Consider the following 22,487-nt stretch of genomic DNA (forward strand, 5'->3'; position numbering starts at 1 on the left):
AGATAAGGTTCGGCCCTTTTTGAGACTCTGCCCAAAGTAGCGCGCAGATGAGTTGCGCTTTTGGTCAAAGAAAGGTCAACGCCATATGCGCGCCATCACTTTGTGCTCAAAGGCGCTTCTCCTCGGAACAGACAACGGCATATTTCACACCACCTGTGGCGAGGTGTACCCTGGGGGTCGGGAGGGACCGTCGTATTTTTTTCGTAGGAGTGGAGAAACGGAATTCAATGTCACGTATAGATTGGGTTTCTTTGTAAAGCATGTGGTTTGGTTATGGAAAGGAAACATGGACATACTATGTGTCGTTTAAAAAACAGTAGGGCTATATTCTGCGTTTTAAAAGTATGAACAAGCTCTTTAACTAATGATATATTCTTTATAAATAAAGGTTTGTTTCAATGAGGAATGGTAGGGATGGAAGTGTGTAAAGGTTCTATGCCAGTCATAACTGGAATTGCTTCCCTGTTGGGACCATTTCCTTTAACATTTTTCTTCCTTAGTAGTTGGTGTCTCGAGTTACTTGAAAGTTATGGTTTTTATCTTTCTATGAGGGATGCTACATAGGATATACTCTGGTTGCTTGGTATTTTATTGGAGGTGATAAGATAGAGTTCGATATCTATAACAGGAGCGACTATATCCTAACAGCAAATGGTAATCGTAAATTCTTAAAACACTGTGAGGACAGTTTAAATGAAAGAAGACGCGAAACAAAAACTTTAATCCAAAAATTGATTTCGCAAACATCTTTCCAAAACGCACATGCGGTCTCTTTAAAATTACAGGCCTGAGGGAGGTAGTGACAAACGTTCTATTATGTTCATGGTAGTAATTATAGAAGAGTTCTCGCACAAAAGTTTTTCCCCAAGAGTAGAAAAACATGTTTACTTCCGTCTTGGGACGCTAAGAAGCAGTTGTAAAAATCTCCCCCGCGTATGTGTGGCTTATCACCCAATTGTCAGTTCTGAATCGGTAGTCGTAGCGAATTTCAGCTGATGATAGTGTACCGAAGACTTCCTCTTTCCTCACGATACGATAAAAGTAATTTTTGACAGAGATGACCAACCTGTGTTGTAATAGATAACTATACTGCACATAAAAACTCACAGGTCTTTAATTGCAAATCTTAACTTTAAGTATTGTCCTTTTAAGAAGCCTGTTCTGCTATTAAAACATGAACTACTTAAATATGTCATACAATCAACAAAACTCGACCTCCAATGTGTGGTAATATTTGAATTAAATACAACTAAATGAAACTCAGCGAGCGGCGATGGTCAAGTGTCATATCAAGTTTTAGTGTAGAATTTTCGAGTGACTATGTGTTTGTATTGGTAATAATAAGCAAACGGCTCTCGAGACTCATTCGCTCCATGATAAGAAAGACAGGATTTAACTGGAGTGTTCGCTTCCGAATGATTTTAGCCTTGATTGACGCGGTCGGAAATGGACGCGCAAAGACGAAAAATGCGGTACTGCTAGTTAACTGCTGTACAAGAAGTCACTGCTGGTTATAACATCAAAGTATTGTTTTATTAACTTTAGTTACTATACGAAATCCTCGACAAACTTTCTGCATTTGTCCCAACGTTTTTTTTGAAACTTTGGTCATTTCCACTTGAATAAGGTGAAGGTAATATTTTACCCTGAAGTTATGTTATTTCGGCCACTATCATACATACAAAACACCAAAATCCAGACTTTCTCTAGCAACTTGTTGACTTTATTCTTACTTCTTTTTATTACATTTCCATTGCTTTACTGTTCGTTGAAAAGTTTTATTTTTCAATCGCATTTTGAGCTTTACAGGCATCGTTTAAAAGAAACCAAGTATAGACTATACCTAAATGGTAAGTTCCATTTAGTTCTACATTTTCAAATTTGATGGCTTTATCTAAGGAGCATTAAAGGGAATCTCAGCATTTAAAGGAAGGGTTTAATAAGATTAATTTCACAGGATAATAACCTCTAATCAAATATGCATTGCATTCTAACTGTCAAAACTAGGGGGGAGTATATATATATTTTTTTAATTTATAGGGAGACGTTTATACTATACGCGTTTTAACCTTCCAATAGAAACAACGGTAAAAATATTGATCTACGATTGATACAATAAACCCAGACAAGATGTGAAAAATGAACTCTTAGCAGCCATCAACCACACCCATAGCCTACTTGTAATCAAACCCTTAAGCGAATTACCAAAAAGTCTGCAGCAAAACAATTTTCTTTCCATATTTTAGACGTAATTTGTTTCAAAACATATCAATCAGCCAGAGATTTTGTAAAATGCAATTTGTATAAATGTTTCGGAGTTAAGTAAATGTTAATGCAATTTACACTTTTCTAAGGCGTCAGATTTGGATAAATATGTTTACCATTAGGCCCTGCAATGGACATCTAATTACCAGTCATAAAAATTTCTCGTTATTTTCGGTAAGTGCGAGGGTACACGCACTAACGGCTTTATAATAGGCCAACGGAAATCCTTTACTTTAGGAAAAAACTACTGATGGACTCTTAGGTTCTATTAAGGTTTGAAGCTTTAAAGCCAGAAACCCCTCGAGCAGAAACGAGAATGTAAATTTAAATTTCCGTGAGGTTGTCGTGTCGTGAGGCATGGCACCCTTCTTGGATAATAATCCCTCGAGGTTCACTTGAATACCTCTGCGGAGGGGTCATGCTATGCTATGAATCGTTTTTGCTGTCCGAAAATAAAATTTATTCTTTGTTTCTGAGAGAACTATTGAGAAATAACTGATCGGAAATGCGACAAATTCCGAAATGCTTTTCTCTTTCGCTATTATCTAACAAATTCTTTACGTGTCGTTTGAAAGTTCTTCCCAATTTCTATTCAATCAAATATGCCCAAAGGGACAACAACACGATAGCGATCACCCGCACGCATCAATCATTAATCCAAATTCAGTACAAAAAAGCACTGACGCTAAAACAATTACTTAAACCGCTTAGTAAGTATTTTAGGTCATTAATGCTCACACATGCCGGCACGCCTGTGCTGCAATTCAGACCAGACAATACGACTATCTGTCTCCAATGCCTTTATAATAGCGTCCAAGATCACCGCGTCCGAGTCAACCGTATGAGAAAAGAATAAACACCCATGAACTCTTCTTTGCTTTCAGCCCCAATAATTGTAATAGTTGCATTTTAGGGGGAGAATGTCCTTTAGTTTTTAAACTTTATACCCTGCGAAAGCATTATTCTACTGTTTTTCGACAGTTGACTACAAAAATTCCCATGCATGGCCTTGTATGTAAACAAAACTCGCTCGCACATTAAGAAAACGTGTTACACGGTATAATATTTTTTCCAATGCAACAAATGTTTGTTGAGTTTTATTGTGAGGTTTGTTGTACGTATGGTGGTTCTGTCGTTGCCTCCCTCACCCATCTTTTCGAACATTCCGTTGATTCCCACACATAACCCTGCGAGCTTGTTTTCACCAATGGACATGAAACACAATGGCACAAGTTGATTCACACAATAGGTTAAATATATAGGCATAGAATCCAACGTTGAGCCTTTGTTTGCGTAGTCAATACGTATGAACAGGACACGTGGGACTGGTCTAGCCTACACACGCTTCGCTGTGTTTAACCTTCCATTCCATGGCTCGCGCTCTATTGTTTTTGTTTTTTCTTTGAGTTGTATACAAACCAAGCGTTTATATGTTCAGTACGATGTTTCGATCCTACACGCGAGACTTTGCCACCTTTTCAGGTCCAAAAACAACCATTTTTCTGACTCCTAGGATATTTGAGTATTTACTAAGAATGATCTAATCACAAACAGGAACTAGTTTTGGAGATGTCTGGCTTCCTTCTAGACATGTTCTCTTTAGGTATTAGCTGGGCGGAGATATTTGAGTGAAACTGTGTTTAATGAGGCAGGAAAGTTTACGCAAAAATTTTAACTAAGCAAAACAAAATAACGCTGTTATATCGTTTGCTTGAATTGACCTTAAAGTTATGGTTTCTTACTTTTTAATTTCAAATAATATTTTTCCGTCCTTTTCTATCAAGGAAAAGGCGATTAAAGATTTTGCTCGTTTGCTAATTGACCCTAAAACTATGAGGTTTGTAACGGTCAAATGACTTTTGTCCGCCTTTTTTGATCGAGGGAAAACTTATTATGAAATTGAGTTTTCCCGGAAATTATGGTCTATTTTGAAATTAGTTGATTTTTTAGACAGTCACTCTTGGCTTTGTATCTTATAGTAAAATGTGTTGATCTTTTCCAGAAACAGCGCTTGACAGAAACCTGCACATTAAAGGACTATTTCATTTGTCGGATTTCTTGCCATTTTTATCTGTCTCACTGTTTGATATATGAAGAGATTCTATTTAATAAACTGTTGGCTTGGCTTGGCTTTCACAAAACAATACAAATCGTAGTTACTAAGAGTGGCGTGAAGTCGTTGAAGAAACTCCTATTGTCCCAAGTGTCGAAGAACGTTAACAAAATACCACCGCGAGATTTGCAAATCATCTCGCGTGGACAAACGCATTAATCAAATAACACAGCCAATCATCAATTGCGCTGACTTTTGAATGGGTTCTCTGTCAATCAGAGATTACGCCAGCAGCACCTTTTATTGTCAGTTTTGGCGGCAAACCGCGTGTATACGTCGGACACGTTTTACACATGTGAGAGGGAGTTGGGTCTTTGGCGGGCTTTACCGTTGCTAGTACCCAACGACCATTTACCGAACAAACGACGCCAAAGTTGTAAAGCACATGTGGTGGTAGCAAACTTGAAATGTTTTCTAGTAGAGTTTACAAAATAACGAAGCTGGAATTTTACTAGGAAAAGTATTGAAGCTATGTTGAGCTGTTATTTTTTCCATCAAACCCGAACTATATCTAGCCATGAAGGAAGGACAAACCAAAAGTATTCAAAGTTTACAGTGTTTGTTAACAATAAGAGCAAAGTCAATAGTACAGAAAACAGTTTTAACTACTGGGAATTAAAAAACATTTGACGCTATCTATTAATATTTTCTTTTTATTACGAACAAGCCAAGGTTAAAAGCTAGCAACCAAAGGACAAGTAATTAGCTAATTATAACACAAGAGGACGAAAATAGGTATAGAAGTTCAAAAGATGATAAAGATACTACACAAAAAAACGTGTCACCTTGTTAAAAATATCATAAGTGCTATTCTAAGCTACAACAAGTTAAAAATTTCAAGTAATTAGAAGGTACCGGTAGGACCTAATTATTATAGTTGTGTTGTTTTTTTTTTTCAAATAATTTTCCTACATGTAAAGGAATTAGACTACCATTCAATTGAGCACTCAAGCAAACATGGAAACCGGTGCCTATTAATTCCACCGTCCATTCCACCTGTCGGGGTTCGTGGGAAAATTGTCCAGTACTATAGTAATTCAGCAGCCTTGCATCTGTCTAAAGAAGCGTGGTTTTAATGGCGACATGACTCTCAAAGCAAACATAACAGCACCGCACACACTACCCGCCTGGCTCTGTCTTTAACAAGCTAGAGCTTGGAAAAGTATTCAGATGATTGCTTCTCGTAGCTGGTTAAGAGAATTCAGAGATTAGCGCTTTCGTTAAACTACTAAGTCTACCTTAAACAGTTAAAACCGTATAGCTGTTTGAGTATTCCGTTGATTGCTTTTCCTAACTGTCTAGAGCTACCTTAAAACTCTCTTAGCTGGTTAAGAGAATTCAGAGATTAGCGCTTTCGTTAAACTACTATCTAGGTCTACCTTAAACAGTTAAAACCGTATAGCTGTTTGAGTATTCCGTTGATTGCTTTTCCTAACTGTCTAGAGCTACCTTAACAGTTAAAACCGTATGGCTTTCGCAAACTATCTTGAGCTTAGTTTTAAAGTCTAATTTTTTAAATTTTAAGACCTGTTAAACGTTCTTATACTATTTAATAATAGTTTATTATTAGTTCAAATCACATGTGAAATCATCTGACATGCGCGTGTAAACATCAGTAGGTAACACAGTCCTTTCTTTTAGGGTTGGGCGGTTATCGTAAAACCCTTTTTTATCATTTATCCCTTCTTTATCCCTTTTTAAATCATTTAAAGTATAGGTTTATCTTACGTTGACTTTAAGTTTTGTACCTAAAAGCTACAAACGCAATGAACATTGGGTATTTTCAGAAGTTTTCAAAAGGATGAGTTGTGAAAGGTGCATTTTGATGCAGACACAACGAAACTTAACAGACTTATAAATTATGTTATTATAGTATTAAGATGACAACCAAAAGCAAATAATATTTAATAAGTCAATCACACAGCAAAAAAATCGTTTCTAAAGGAATTTATAATACACGCTTTGAAAAAGTTGTCAAACTTATTTTAATTGAGATGTACACGTGTGAACTAAAAAATATATGTTCAGCGCTTTGAAGGTCCAATATACAGTTGTGTATGTCCACTACATTCATTTTTATAAGAACCTTTTCTATAAGAACGTCCAGCCTGAACATTCGTCAAATTTTAAGAACATGCTAAGAGCATGCCGGGGCTCAGAAGAAGAATAATTTTTCTTTTTTAGTCCTGATGCGTTCTTAAATGCAGAATCAAATTGTGCTCACAGTAGCAACCTTATTATTCTATTGATCATTAGTGTAATTCTCTTCCTAATAATTGGCTATTTTATATTTATATACATTAAAATTTAAGATCATATTCAGCCTTGAAATGCCCCAAAAGTAAGAACGGCCCAGCCTCAACTGATACACTCTGTTCTTATAAAAAAAAAAACAGAGTGTATCGAAAGAGCTGAAATTAGGTGACCTCTTGAATTCTATCCATCCAGACGCACTTTTGATATTGTTTTCGTTCGAGAGGCAATTATGGGTAGTAATGTCAAAATAACCATATAAAAATAACATTTTATACTCCATTTACCAAGTTTACATGTTTCCCTAAATTGGAGAAATTGGTGCTTTCCTATATATAGTATTTTTCAAGGATGATAAAATGGCCGGCAGACAAAATCTCTTTAAAGAACTCAGTCACCCCTTTGTTGTTGTTTACATTTTAATTATTTACACTTCCACGGAAACCTCAACTACGTCATCTACAAATTACAGTGGGATACTTGGTTGTTAACAGTTCCATAATCCACTTGTGTGTGGGTGTTTTAGATTACAAAAGATACATACAGTCAACGTCAGTAAACGTTGTCCACGATTTTTTTTTTAAAGTTAGCAAACTTATTGAATAGTCAATGTCATTGCACAACATTCAGCTCGTAGAGGATGGTTGAGCACATGCGTTGATTGGAGACAAATTTGTAATTTATGGTACACACTTAAAAATATTATGATTCCATATCTGCTTATGGTAGTATAATAGGAACCCGACTTTTGTGAAATTGTAAAAACAACATTAATAGGATCGACTTTATATACTTTGAAACATTTTGTGTAATAATTTAAAATATGGCCATCAAAGCATATTTTTCTATTCGCCTTTTTTGTAACAGAAAAGGTTTTGCTAAGATAAAAAATGTATTAGATAACAAGTGAAGGTATGTGATTGAAATATGATTTTAAACCATTTAATAATGTCTACGATTCAAGTCCTCTGGCTGGTTATTAAAAAGAGGGAATGAAATGGCTGATGAATACATTTCAGCAGGGTCAAGGTAAAGGGGAGTTTAAGACAAAAGCTCTTTATCAAAGAAACATCATGAAATAACTTTAAAATCACAAAAAAATATGTTTACTAAAACACACGTCAAATAAATAGACCTTTCCCTGCCTTAGAACAAAAGAGAAATAAAATGAAAAATAAAATAAAAATTAGGTAGCGTTGTAATATTTAACAATTTTACCATTTCCATTGGGGTGGATAGTGGCGAAATATCTACCGAGAGCCGAAGGCTTTTTTAAGCCACTATCCGCCAAAAAGGAAATGGTATAATTGTTTTAGTATATAAAACGAGCTTTAGAGCAATTTTCTTTTCGTAAACACTTGTAAATCGGCTGTTACACCCGCCATTTTGCTTGATTTCGGGGCGCAGAAAAAAAAAATCCACCTCCTAGGTGTATGTTGCATTTTATCCCGAGTTTTTCAACCAATCAAATCGCTTGTTCTTGCGAGTTTCCCGAGTTTTATATACTAAAGTCTGATATCAAACATTTTTAGACAAAATGGGACATTTAACAGAATATTCAAGGGAAACTTGAAATTGTTACTGAGCGTTATCCAGTGTTTACATTACAAATTACATTTCATTTTGATATTCTATCGTAAGATAAAAGATTTAGAAGAAGTAAAATTACTAGCTTTCACATTTCCACTTTCCCTGTGCTAATAAAAAAAAACATGGCATTGTTGTTTATAAAAAAAAGTTAAAGCGAATAGTAACTAAGCCGAGGTGCATCTGCTAACAGGTTCGTGTAGTTACAAGTTTTGTCCAGAAGACTAACAATTTACTAAGTAACGAATCAAGATGATGTCAGGAATATACGAAGCTTTCTTTTTCACGCCATTGCTTAAATTACCAGAAATAATGGCCTCAGCATTTCAATTCAGCCTGGTAATAAATCTCTTTAAGTTATCGTGGGAAACTTCGCAGAGTTTTTGTAATAGTTCGAGGTATTGTCTCGATGAATGGGTAAAGAGCCCTTAAAACAATGGCATTTTTCCAGTGACTATACGGGTTCACAGGTGCCCCTATTGAGTAGCGCGCTAATTACACATCAGTATAAATAAAACAATTTGTGGTTAAAGCTGAATGTCAAGTGCACCGTGGGAACGCAAGTCCCATTAGCACGACTCTTTTCTCTACCACAATTCCCATGGATAACATAAGGAAACAAAGGAAAGGGCACTTCCGAAGAATTCTTTCGAAAACAGGGCTTTATTTTTTCAGCGTTTTGAATACAACATGAGTGACTCAATTGGAAGGGTAGAGCTACAATAAGACAGAAATTATCGTAAAAATTTAAGACAATTTGAGTTCATAATTTTTAAACTTTTCTGTATTGGAACCATCAAAATGGATTCGACGTGAAAAAAGTATAAGCATTCAAAGTGACAAAACAACAGTATTTGATTTCAGAGCAAAAGGCTCGCAAGAAATACATATATTTTTATACTAGTGTATTTTACAAGTAATTTACTTCCAGAAATTGTCAAATCAAATTTTACGATGTTTTACGAAAATTGAGAAAATAGGAAAATATAATATTAAAAACACATGGGTAAAACCTGCCCCAAAATGGAAAATTGTTGTAATTAAAAATCAGCATTCTGTTTTTTAATATGCCTACTCAATCCCAGTCTCTTCCTACAAAAATAAATTATCAGCACACAGCCTTCCCATAAACACCTTAGAAGAATATTTTTTCGGATAAAATCTCAATTTAAACTATGATTGACGCCATCATAGCGGATTAGCTTTTGCTCTGCTTTATTTTTTGATAACAACTTAAAGTGTGGCCGAATAGGCCTACTTGCACTACCAGATCACGTGACTTCTTGGGTGACAAATGATAGAGCTACTTATTCAGCGCTAACAGATCAGCCGAGAAGCTTTTTTGTCAGAAAGGGCTTTATATTTTCATTGAAAGATATTTTTTGTCGATCAATTTCTTTTTGATTTTGGCTTTAATTTGCCACTCGAAAAGTTAAGCGACTTCTCAGTCTTGTAATGGGACCCTTCTAGTGCCGCAATGAGGCGCAAGTGAGATGTATGTGTCCAGTGCAATTGAGATGTATACATAAGTATATCACTGTGGAATGTGTAGTTTCAGAAAATATCCATACCCTCCCCCCCCCCCATTGAGAGGATTGGAAATTCCAGTGGGGTGGGGGTTTCAAACGCCCAGGAATTTCCAGAGGGGAGGGGGGGGGGGGTTAAAATGCCCTTTTTCCTTAACAGTTACTGTATTTATTTCCAGGGGGTTGGAAATTCCAGAGGGGTGGGAAGTCATACCTTCGGCCCCCTCAATAGGGGGAGGGGGGTATGGACATTTTCTGGAACTACACAATTCAACGGCGCTGTTCTATTGTTAAAGCATTACATAGTCTTTGGGTAATAAAAAAACAGTACCAAGTCGGCCCTAGAGTCTTCCATCGTCGTCCTCGTATTACTGTACTACTGTGTATTGCTAATCTACCCAGAATACCTTGCGGATTGTGATTGAAGAGGGACTGGTGCCGAGAGCTATGTATATCTTCCTGTTTCTCTGCTACACTGGACCAAGAATGAGAGCGTCAACAATTGAGCCGCTACCGATCTCGATCAGCTCGTCAGATCGTGGCGGCAAAACTAACAGCGCGTTCGCAGTGCGCATGCTCAGAAGGCGACTGCTGCACTGACTGCCCGTTGACTGCGCCACTGGGATTGGATCATCTGGTTGCCATGACAATACTGCTCTGTGGTATTCTGGACGGGGGTCTAACCTCACTGACTTGGCCAGCTGTATTGCAATCAAATGAGAAAATCATTATGGATTTAAGGAGGTATAACACGAGTTCCTTCCCTACTAGCTATAAAAGGCTCCCATATTCATTTTTGCTAAATAGCTATCATATCCCAGGGGATTAAGAAATACGGTAAAGGTCGAAACAACTAGCTCCAACTGTTGAAAACGTCAAGTAAAATAGGAGAGACGCGTGAAGGATAGATGGTGGCCTAGAGTCCAGTCCCACGCATCTCCTGGACATTAAAGGGGTTATGTCATCTGCGCATCTCGCTAGCGCATGGCGTTTTGACTTTCCCGTGGGCCACGCTATGGTTCTTTCAATTTATTAGGTGGATGTCAAGAAATCTAAATATTCATATAAATCATTAAGATTCATCTTAAGGCCGGTTAAAAAACTGTATCCCACGAAGCTGAATTTATGACATTCCTCCTCATTTTTAGGAGGAGGGTATAGAGCTAAAGATAAGCCGTCGCGAGCCTGGTAAACCACTTTTTACCCTCATCTTTCACATTTACCTTAGCTTTGATTTTGGTCAAATGAGGGAACTGGTGTCCAGCCAGCTTCCTAAGGGCAGGAAGCACGAAAAGGTAGAAAGTCACCATCGCCGAAACCGGGTTGCCTGTGGATGCAAGGTAAATGAGATCACGTAATACAACCAGTGTTGCTACATACTACCGCACACCAAACAAGAGCCTTCCAGTGCATTGTGAAAGACAATTTTATGGCATGGCTCCATTAGCGGATCTAGGGGAAGGATTTGGGGGGTTTAAAACTCCCCTTTGAGCTGCCTGAATGCCATATATAACTAAAAAATTCTTCCTCCATGAATAGTAAGCAAGGGATAGTAAGACAAAGTATTCTATACGTACCAGGAAGGGCGAATAGCAACTTTTTCTGCGACCCCGTACGCAGGCTGGCAAAGGTCGTGGGCTTTCTGTGGTTTATTATAAACACGACAGGTACAATAGATAAGCAGCAAAAGACAACGTCAAACAAAAACTGCAATGGCACCTACCCAGGTTTCATAAACACTCGGCCAAAATGAACCGTGGCACCAAGTCCTTTCTCTAGTACCGGTTTCAAAAGATCCTGAAAACAAGATGTTAAAATCTATATGAAACTTTCCTACTTTATTAAGGCCAATCATGCCGCCATTTTATGCTCCCGCTCATTTAATGAGTCACACAAAGCATCCATTTCCATCGGCTAATTCAAGCTTGAATCTGAGAAAATTTTAGTCGAATGTTGTCACTCAAGTATCGGAATTCAAGTGTGGAAGGCAATTTTGAAGTTCTTTTGCAAAAAAACAGGCTGTTGTATTTTCGAAGGTAAACAAAGGTAAACAATGGGGTGACTCATCAGTATCAAGTCTGTCTGTTCTCACCTCTTTGGCATTCTAGCTGAAGAGCGCGGAAATAGGATAAGAAACAGGAAGGGAGAATGCAAGAAAAAAAACTGGGGAAGTTGACATGGTAACTTACCATAATGGTCTCAGGCGAGGGAATAGGATAAAGAGAACAATGCCTTTATATCCATCAACTAATTGATTGTGAGTGCCTGAGTTCCCCACCCTACCCCTCATATGTTAAATTTTAAGGGTTACCTTCTCTCCCATGGACACGCCCCCAGAGGAGATGATGACGTCAGCTTCAGACACGCCTCTTTTTAGTTTCGCCTGAAGGTCATCAGGGCTGAGAAGAAAGCAATGATCTTTGTAACTAAGAATCTGAAAGGGTATTACTTATTCCACTTTTGGTCATAAAACGGCGCCCTTGTGCAATTTAATGGTGCGGAAAATAACGTAGAATGGGGGAAGCAATACAGAATCATGAGATAATATTGGGGGGGGGGGGGCGCATGTCTCCAGTGCCCCACCCCCTGCTACAGCCCTGATAAATCTTATTAAAGCTAATTGTTATAAATTTCCAATCCACAGATTAAGAATAGCTATCGAACAAATTTTTTAAGACACAAGTGTTTGCAACCAACTTCTAAAAACGGCGTCTCCCACATCAAACTTGGTAGGCTTGGCAAAACGAGCAAGAAATTTACCTGAAACCTTATAACGTCCCCCTTCACCCCTCCACTTTACTGGTGGCCCGCCCCTAATAAAGTTCTTGCCAACCAAAACTGCTATCCTCGCATGCTTAATGTCTGACTTTCCTTAAGATTCGACTTGCGAGACAATGTTGTTTTGTTTTGAATACAAGGGAGGGAGGGAGGGAGGGAGGGAGGGAGGGAGGGAGGGAGGGAGGGAGGGAGGGAGTACCTGTCTAAAGCAATTCCCAAGTCCAGGACCTCGAATCCTTCCCTAGTAACAGCAGCAGAAAGCATGATTTTGTTGCTGTCCCTGATTTGTCCTGCCTGTGGGATTTCACCAGAGCCAACGAGCTACAGGAACAATAAAATGTGTCAAAGGAAAGAGTGTGGTATGCAGATTGGGCGTGGCCGCCTCTAAGACGGGTCGAGTACGGGTCATACGGGATCAAGAAAAGTACCTCGGGACCAAGAGAAGTACATCGGATCAAAGAGAAATACCTCGAAGTCAAAAAAAAGTACCTCGGGCTTAAGGGAAAGTACCTCGGGATCAAGAAAAGTACCTCTATATCAAGGGAAGTACCTCATGATCAAGAAAAGTAGCCAGGGATCAAGGAAAGTAGCTCGGGATCAAAGAAAAGTACCTCGGGATCAATGAAAGTGTTGAATGTAAATGCGGGAAAAAGTACTAGTGTTGCATTGTATGGGAAAGCTAGGGATTAAGGAAAGTACCTCGGGATCAAAGAAAGTACCTCGGGATCAAAGAAAAGTACCTCGGGATCAAGGAAAAGTACCTCGTTTCCAGTCGACATAATTGCCACTCTCGGTTTTCTATATACAGGAACCTGAAGATAAAAATAGACTGAAGCTGAATTAACTGCAAGATATGGCTACGACATTTTGCAGCTAGCACAACAGCACGTGCGACCTGGAAACGTTTGAACGAATAGAGTTTCGGGGGACACAGAATAAAAAAAAAACATATACGATAAGATATAAGGTGCCTGTTACCTTGGTGACGCCAACGGTTGCTAGGAGACCAAGCTCAGGGGGTCCTAACGGACTACCTTTACTTAGCACTAGTTCGCCAGCAGCAATATCAAAGCCGATCGCCCTACAAAGACAAGGCAATTTCCTTAAAGAAGGCCAATCACGCCGCCATTTTACTCTCCCGCACAAAAACGACTCACTCAAAGAATCAATTTGCATCGGCTCATTCAAGCAGGTGACTGAGATGCTTTCAATCAAACATTGTTAATAAGGTATTAAACTTCAATCGTGAGTGGTTGCTTTGATGTTTTCTTGCAAATAAGCCTATGTATTTTCAATTGTAAACAATAAAAAGGAGTGGTTGATTGACATTCGTTAATGTGCCCCAGTGCTTGCACACTGACTTACACCAAGAGAGCATAAGATAAGAGAGGGACACTTTGGTATTACCCGCGCGCCATGTCGATTCCGAATCTGGCTATTTTTAGTAACAACCACCCCACCACTGCGCGTGAGCATTTTTACTCACCCTACCCCCGCGCTTTGGCATTTACATCTTGTTGTTTGCCGCTGTTTTGTGACTTGAAACCGAAAAAAACACCCTATTTGCACAAATACCATCGAAAATTTCATTCTAGCAACAAGGATACGGGCAGTTGCGGTTTATTAAGGGGATGTAGTACTTCGAGGATTGCAAGATTTCGAAAACGAGACTTCTTTAAAAATCAAGAGCGGAAAACCTCGTGCTTCAAACACTGTTTTCGCTCTAACTTGATGCTTCTTCGTGGTTTCTCAACATTCTAATGAATGTCTTCCTAATGGTCAAACGAATGTAAATTAGACATTAGATATGATATTGATTTTTGTGAATATTCCGGTGAATTGAGAAGGAATCCAAGAAAAAATACCTTTCATAAAACTATCCTTGTAGCTAGGGAATGCATCTTTGTGATGATCAAAGCCAGCAAGCTGAAGTATCCGAGCTTTTGTAATAGTGAGAAAATAAAGAGGGGGAAATTATTGTACTTCTTTGATGTATTATATGTTATATTATTATGTTGTCATTATACAAGCTGGAGTCGGGATTTGAATCAAACGCGAGAGGGACTCATTATTAACAGCATAGAGCAGCCGATATGTACAGAGAAAATCAATATAGCTGACCTGATATCTTGATCTGGATTGGGTGTCGATAAAATGTTAACCTGAACTTCTGTTTGACCCTGAAAGGCAAAGAGTCTAGTATCAAAGGCTCGCTAGACAGGCTTGTATAAAAGCCCCGTGCAAACAGCTCCAATATCAGTCAGCATTGCTGGCACTGCTTTGCTCAGTTGGCCCCAAGACAAAGGACATTCTTGATGATCTGCTTTACAGCATCAGTCTTAGTCTTGATGGACGAGGGTTCGCTAGCAACGTTGGCTTTGTTTGCATGCCGTTTACTCGACTTCATGTAGTAGTGGCAGTATGACATTATCTAATAGTGAAGGCATGAAGCCATGCAGTAGTGATGCCGTCATGTAGTAAGGACATGATGACGTTATGTAGTAGTGACAGTATGACATTATCTAATAGTGAAGGCAGTATGACATTATCTAATAGTGAAGGCATGAAGCCATGCAGTAGTGATGCCGTCATGTAGTAAGGACATGATGACGTTATGTAGTAGTGACAGTATGACATTATCTAATAGTGAAGGCATGAAGCCATGCAGTAGTGATAGTATGCCGTCATGTAGTAAGGACATGATGACGTTATGTAGTAGTGAGAGTATAAAGTCATGTGTTGGTAATAGTATGACGTCATGCAGTAGTGATAGTATGACGTCATGTAGCATTCACGTGATGACGTTATGCAGTAGTGACAGTATTAAGTCATGTGTTGGTAATAGTATGACGTCATGCAGTAGTGATAGTATGACGTCATGTAGCAGTCACGTGATGACGTTATGCAGTAGTGACAGTATTAAGTCATGTGTTGGTAATAGTATGACGTCATGCAGTAGTGATAGTATGACGTCATGTAGCAGTCACATGATGACGTTATGCAGTAGTGAAGTATTAAGTCATGTGTTGGTAATAGTATGACGTCATGCAGTAGTGGTAGTATGACGTCATGTAGCAGTCACATGATGACGTTATGCAGTAGTGACAGTATTAAGTCATGTGTTGGTAATAGTATGACGTCATGCAGTAGTGGTAGTATGACGTCATGTAGCAGTCACATGATGACGTTATGCAGTAGTGACAGTATTAAGTCATGTGTTGGTGATAGTATGACGTCATGTAGCTGTGAAGGTATGACGTCATGTAGTAGCGAAAGTACGACGTCAACAAACCTCGTCTGCGCTTTCCACGAGCTCTGTGTCCTCCACTTGAACAACCGAATCCGCCCCAGAAGGCACTGGGGCCCCAGTCGTAATTCGCATCACGTGACCAGACGTGACGATTGACGAAGTCTTAAAATAACCAGAACATATATTAGTGAGTTCTTAAAGGGGCAGTCGCACCGGTAACGGTATTTTTTTCCAGAATGCTACCGTCAACAATCCAGCACAGAGAAAAAGTACAGGACATTATCTAAAAGCTGTTTGATTGTCCTCTTGTGGGTAAATTCGGCGCGATGCCAACGGATTTCACATCTACATACTCTTTCAGCCGTCTATTTCGCTCTCAAGAAATGCCGATTCCACGGTTTATTTTCAAATTGAAACAAACGTGCGACTGCCCCTTTAAATCCATCACCGGAAGAGGTAGAAGTATGGAAGAGTGCCAACAAGCAGAACAGAGCACTAGACAAAGTTCATCGCGAGAGTAAAAAGATTAAACTGCCTTAATGTACTGTATGAATTCTGAAAATTTGTAAATTTATACATAGAACACTCGGCGATTAAAGAGTAGTGTTTTACTATCCACTATAAACTTTACAACTTACCACGACACCAGCTGTAACTGGACCAAGAACCTTCCGGACTCCAGGGCCATCCGACGCTACAGAAATAAGGAGCAGACATTTATGCTATGGCAAACAATTTTTGTTTTCTAATATATCGCGGCAGCACATTTTCATAGAAAGCATAAAATGCCCTACATTTTCCCCCTGGAAAAGTTCATTATTTTGGTGTCCCTGAGACGCCAAAATTCAACGCGAAATTTCTCAATTTCTATACATTTACCGTAACTCAAGGCGCAAGAAAAAGGGTGACGGGGTGACACATGGCGAGAGAGGTGTCTTTTAGGGGGTATGGGTGTTGAGGGGTGGGGGGTGGGGTGACACCGGCTCTCCTCTGCTACCGCCATGTATTATGTAATGTGTTACGGTACCAACGACGGCGTATCCATCCTTGATTGACGCAGGAAATGGTGGGAAGGGAGAGTCTGCGAGTACATCATTGGCTAAAATGTATCCCATGCCGTCTGCAAGAAGAACAAACGGTCAAAGACCTTGAGAAAAGGCAAGAGATAAGCTGAGATTATTTATTTGAAATTCTTTTGACTATTGGAGAGTTAAGGGTTAACTGTGGTTTTCAATATCCTGTAAACTTGAACGATGCTCCTCCGCTTGGAGTTTGCCAATCAAAAGGGAGCAACTGTAGAATTCCCGTCCACAGCGAAACGTTACTAGGGACTTTAAGACGAGTACGGCTACGAGTACGGCGACGGGAGAAAACAATGGAATCAATTTGAAAATTGAAAGGCTGCACGTGAAAATGCGTTATGTCTGATAGATTTCCAACCGTTCTCCGCCAGAATACGACGTGAAATTCCAAGTTTTACGGTCTGGCGAGTACGTGGTGCGGTTGGAGTATAAATTTACTTTTATCTGTTTCCTATCCTAGAAAGAAGCTAACGGTTAATTTCTGTTCGTTCCTGAATATAAAGTCAAGGTAATTTCATCGAAACTAATTTGGAATTTGTCGCCAAGTGTTAAAGTGTTATCTCGGTCATTCCGTCCTAGCCGTAGCCGTTGTAGCATCTTAAAGTCCCTACTGAGAACTGCCATCGCGGTCCGCGGTCCGGATTGAGTAATAGAACGATGGATATTGATAAGGGGAAATGGTACAAGTCATTGCCATCGCGGTCCGCGGTCCTCACTGCGGGACCGCGGTGGCAGTGTTTTGGGTTTGCAAATCAAATGGACGAGTATTCCGCCGTTTAACTGATTACCTTCTACGTTAACGGTGTCAGTGCCTAGATGTTCTGTTTGCTTCATGACGATGTTGATAGCTTCGTCCATCGGGACCATAGGAAATGGCGAGTGTCTATCCCGCTCTGCTATGCGTGTAAGGTCTACTGGAAAATGTTGTGAAACAGGTTATTTTATATTGCAAGTCCCTGTATACTGTAAAAGTACCAATGTAATGTCGCCGACGGAACCCGTATTTCAGAATAATTGAGTTTGTACAGTAATATGCACAAATGCAAAAAGCCCAAATAGTCGTGTTCTGAACCAGAAGAATAAATACAATACGCCAAAAACTGGTATTCGACTCTACCAAATTTTCGTCTTTAATACGAAGTCTTATTAAAGACTTCTTCAGGGAAGACTCAATGAACAGATATTTTTATTATATTGTAGACCCACAGGGTTTGACTGCACAGGGTTTGCTCTCAGCATTGCCGCCTATCGATGTAAACTCAAATGCTTCTGTGAAAGATGGAGATTTTTACAAAAATTACCCCGACTTTCTGGTTCTCATAAAAGAAGCCAGCGAATATGGTTGGCTAAAACCCTGCGAACTATCTTTATGGTGGAAAGGATAGCATTTGGGTGTAACTACCTTTATTGAAACGACGTGAGCAGTCATGGTTGTCCTGTGGGAAATGAAATGGTCAAAGATCTATTATTATGTATGATTTGGTGGAACAATTGATATTCTCAGGGACACTAGGAATGATGAAGAATATACTTGTTGAAGTTGTTGATGGTGAGCTCCCATGGCCTTGTGGGTATCACTGACTTTAGGAGAATCCATGAGCAGCTCTATAAAGAAGAATTTTTTTAAACAGATAGCACAGCTATAGTACAAAGCGATATATGTGGGAATTAATAATACCTATTGCATGAGGCAATGCACGGCTTATGAAATGAAAACATTCCTGTAAAAAGAAAATAAATGCTTAAAAGAAGATCAATTCCAGGTATCATCGTTATCATATAAATATTTTTTGATTATTGCAATCACAGTTATCCTGGGTACCTTACCTGCGATCCTTTGACACTGCCTGGGAAATTGATTATTAGTGTTCTTTTTCTAGTTCCGCAAACAGGTCTGTAGCAAAATGAGTGTGTCAAAATAACATAATGGGCAAATAACCCCCTTGTATATATGAGCACATGTTTACAAAAATCTCAGTGGACCTTAATTCACAGAAGGGCAGATATATAGCATGAGAGTCCATCACTGAAGGTATATTATCATAATTGGTCAGACTACAGACCAGAGCAAGGAAACAAGTAGGAGATTTTGTTCCAGTTTATGTATGAGCATTCCCATCTTTCCTTAAATTTATTAAGTAAATTAATTGACTTGGCCCTTCTGTATTAGTTCCTCTCTGTATTTGTCCCACATTTGTCCCTAGGGCTTGTTCATCATTGTGATTTTTAAACATTCTACACAGAGAAGACTCTTTTGTACATAAAAAAAAACCTTTATAGATCTAAAAGACTTTTAAGTAAATGTATACCATTATTCTGAGGATAAACTACTTGAAACCCTTCCTCTGAAAGTGATTGACATCTGTTACCTTGACAACATTGCAAGGGGTGTCACTTTGAGTGACTCCTCCATCATCCTGTGGGCCAGTCCAGGTGCCAGGCGATCAATAACCTGACTTGTTGCCTAAGCAACCAAACACAAAATCTTATTACTCTCTGTGTGCGTTAGGATCTTGAGGGCACAAGCCACTGTGGCTAATTTTAAGCCAAAAAAATTAGCCACACTGATGGGGAATTAGCCACAACCGAGAAGCTATAGCTAACAATATAATCAAAATACTTTAATATTTTCTTTCATTTCGCGACATTTAAGCCCCGCAAAATCCTATTTCTAGGAACTTTAATATCGCAAAATTCAATACCCTTTTTATTTTGCAAAATATAGTGACAATATGGTAACCAATAGTAACTGGAAATTGTCAAGAATTATCCTTTTTGTGAAAATATTATGCTCCCTGGAACTAGAAAATGGTGCAAAACGAGAGTTCATTATCCGGCCTGTGTTTTTTCAATTTGTGTTTTTCATCAGTATGTTATCTTGACGTATTAGAAATACGATTTTGAGGTGAAAGACCGTGATTCAAAATTCATTAGTATAGAAAACAGGCATTTGCCACCATGGTGAACGCAGTTAGCAATATAATTCGCCACATGGGGAAGGAATTTGCATTTTGTAAAGTGGCAAGCGCTAGTGCGCACGAAGTTACTACCCAGAACACCTGAAAAGTTATTTCCCTTTGTCAGAATAGAACCTATTCTTTTTTTAAATATTTGAATCAGATTTGGATAAAATCTAGGGGGCTATTGACCACTAAGCCCCTCTCCTATCCTTTTTTAGCAGAGCCGTAGCAGGCCAAATAAGATTGGTGAGGGGGGGGTGGAAAAATACAGAAACATTAAGGAAATATTGGGGGGGGCACAGCCACGCCCCTTCCGGTCATTTCCTTATAATTTTGGGACATATTGGGGAAGCATATGCCCCCAGTGCCCCACCCTCTGCTACGGCCCTGTTTAGACAGCACCCTATAGCACTGTAGAAAAATTAAATACCAAGAAAATTTTATCACAATATTTACTTGATGAAATTCTATAAGGTGTGGAATCTACAATATTGTCACATGAGTGACATTCAATCATTTTTCCATTAACAATTTATCTAAGTTTTCTTTTTTTACACTGCTTTCCCTTGTATACGTAGGTAGACAAAAATTCCACTAGAGAACAACATTTTGGGGTGTAACAAGTCTGCTTTTAGCAAGTTGTCTTCACATAAAAGTGGTACAACAGCTTTAAATGAGGCTCAATGGAGAAAGTCTTTGAGCATACAGGCTTGTATTCCAATAAAGAATACGTGCATGGGCTTCAGCAAATGCCTTCTATTGAGTTTGACATAGAGTACAGATGGAAATGAATACGAACAGGTTAAAAACACATTATATCGTCTTTTATCAAGCAATAGATTAATGCATTCATGCATGTTCATGTAAAAATAAGCACTTCTGCTCATAGAAGTAAGGGTCACTGCCCCCAATATTTGAAAGTTGGGGACAAGCGCCCCCCCCCCCCCCCTTGCCCATTCGCTGCCCCTGTTTCTCAAGGGGCTGGGTAGCTACAACCAGCAATTTTCTCTATGCTTGTTAACCATTATATTATACTGTAGAGAGAGTTATTTTTGTACCTCAGGGGTAACATCTCTTGGTGAGAAACCAGTGCCTCCTGTCGTCAGTATGAGATTCAAGTGATCTTCGTCACTCCATCGGAGAAGGACTTTCTACAGATAGAAAACACAAGAGACTCATCAGAGGCATTACACTCTCCATAAATTTTAACGTAAGCCTTAAAGTACTATTTGGAGATGGAAACACCTTGCATCTAGCCAGAAAAGTTTTGTAATTTTGGAAGCCCATAAACAAAGGAATGAACTAAATTACCTTTAAATTCTCCTTGATCTATGGGCTAAGTAACAAAATGGTTTAGATCTCTAGAAATGAATTGTGCACAGGGTGCTGAAAACAAACATTTACCAGTACTCAATTCTATTTAAAATGTATATTTAAAAAATAACAGAAAAGCACAATACAATGTGCTGTACATTAAGGCATAAGACAGATGTGAATGATGTTCTTTTTGGTGAAATAATCCAGAAAGCAGATTAAAAGATTACAAAACTTTATAAATTTAAATCTTACTTGGTACAGTGTGATAGTGAGTTGCACAATATCAATAACATATATAGGTTAAAGTTACATGCAGTAGAGCAAATAATTGACAGGTTTCTATTATCAAAGCATATTGATGCATCATCAACACCTATTTTTTTGCATTTTATGGAGGATTATACCAAAACCAAGGATTATGGTATTACACATTTTCAGGATTCAGATTATTCCAAAAATAGTCAGTACACTGTATATAGTGTAATTTAATTTATATTCCTATTGTCCAATCTGATTTGAATCCCTTGTACTTTAGATAGATTTTGTATATTTATTATGTAATAATACTAAAGTACTTATAGTTTTATTAACATTATTTTCTCTAGCAACTTCTGATTTCCTTTAATTGTTAGGAATAGACTGGTGATGATATCTGAAGTAGACAGCTTGTGTGATACTCTCCAAATCTGACAGATTTGAGGATTAGATCCCGTCGCATCGCAATAAGGTCAAAAGGTTGAGAGATTTTCACAGACTGCATTTGGGGTCTGCTATTTTCCGTCTGCAACTCCTACGCCTAGGGCGTAAACCTGTTGCTTAACTAAATTACCTTTATTTCCTCGATATCATCGGGGACACATTCGTGCGCAACTTCCTTGATGCTTAAACTGAGACCAAAACAAAAGAAACGAAACGCTTATTAAGGGTGTATTGCGAACAGAGCATAAAATGCCAGCATTATCTACAGTACCCTAGATTAAACAACTTAACTTCCACTTATAATCTCAACACATTCAATCAAAACGAGAACCAGCTGTTTTTAAATAATGTAACTGCAATCAATACATCGCGATCGCAAATATTTGTAACCACTGTCGCGCAAAACAACAAACCAACGTACCGCGGTTCCTCTAGAACTAATCGTGTTAGATTAGGCCCGCTTCTGTCCTCCGCTTTGCCTCTAGAACAGCGATCGCTCACTAGGCAAAGAGAGCACAATTATGATAGCTTCCTATTAAACCGCTTAAAAGATTCGCTGGGAATTTTGAGTGAAAACAGCCTTACCGGTTAGCACCCCAACACGAATGCCTCCGCCGTCCGCCATTTTAGGACCCACGACAGTAGGGACTGGGGCGA

General features: G+C 38.8%; 1 protein-coding gene across 3 annotated transcripts; it reads right to left on the reverse strand.

The window, feature by feature from the left end:
* Positions 1-8,862: 8,862 nt before the first annotated feature.
* On the reverse strand, positions 8,863-22,487 carry LOC5507119 (gephyrin). 3 transcript variants are annotated; one of them, XM_032375600.2, is made up of 22 exons: positions 22,416-22,487; positions 22,252-22,330; positions 21,961-22,018; positions 20,873-20,965; positions 19,224-19,318; positions 18,682-18,748; positions 18,533-18,575; positions 18,386-18,459; positions 18,257-18,290; positions 17,643-17,765; positions 16,800-16,892; positions 16,411-16,466; positions 15,815-15,934; positions 14,644-14,702; positions 13,501-13,603; positions 13,284-13,334; positions 12,722-12,843; positions 12,056-12,143; positions 11,468-11,541; positions 11,322-11,386; positions 10,968-11,071; positions 8,863-10,445 (listed from the first exon to the last, which is right to left on the reverse strand). In XM_032375600.2, the coding sequence occupies exons 1-22, from the start codon at positions 22,453-22,455 to the stop codon at positions 10,215-10,217; spliced, it is 1,872 nt and encodes a 623-aa protein (XP_032231491.1). In that variant the 5' UTR covers positions 22,456-22,487; the 3' UTR covers positions 8,863-10,214. The 3 variants fall into 3 exon arrangements, with proteins under 3 accessions (XP_032231491.1, XP_001627768.1, XP_032231492.1); XM_001627718.3 differs by having other exon boundaries at positions 17,643-17,768; XM_032375601.2 differs by lacking the exon at positions 22,252-22,330 and having other exon boundaries at positions 17,643-17,768; positions 22,416-22,477.

This window comes from Nematostella vectensis, chromosome 7, assembly GCF_932526225.1.
Source record: "Nematostella vectensis chromosome 7, jaNemVect1.1, whole genome shotgun sequence".
Lineage (NCBI taxonomy): Eukaryota > Metazoa > Cnidaria > Anthozoa > Actiniaria > Edwardsiidae > Nematostella > Nematostella vectensis.

Bases quoted from the DNA above. Each gene is read 5' to 3' on its own strand.
- LOC5507119 (XM_001627718.3), bottom strand. From the start codon at position 22,455: ATGGCGGACGGCGGAGGCATTCGTGTTGGGGTGCTAACCG. The intron at 22,019-22,251 runs GTACGTTGGTTT...TTTTGGTCTCAG, and splicing joins TTAGTTCTAGAGGAACCGCG to TTTAAGCATCAAGGAAGTTG. The intron at 10,446-10,967 runs GTAAATGTGAAA...ATTGCAATACAG, and splicing joins TGACCAAAATCAAAGCTAAG to CTGGCCAAGTCAGTGAGGTT.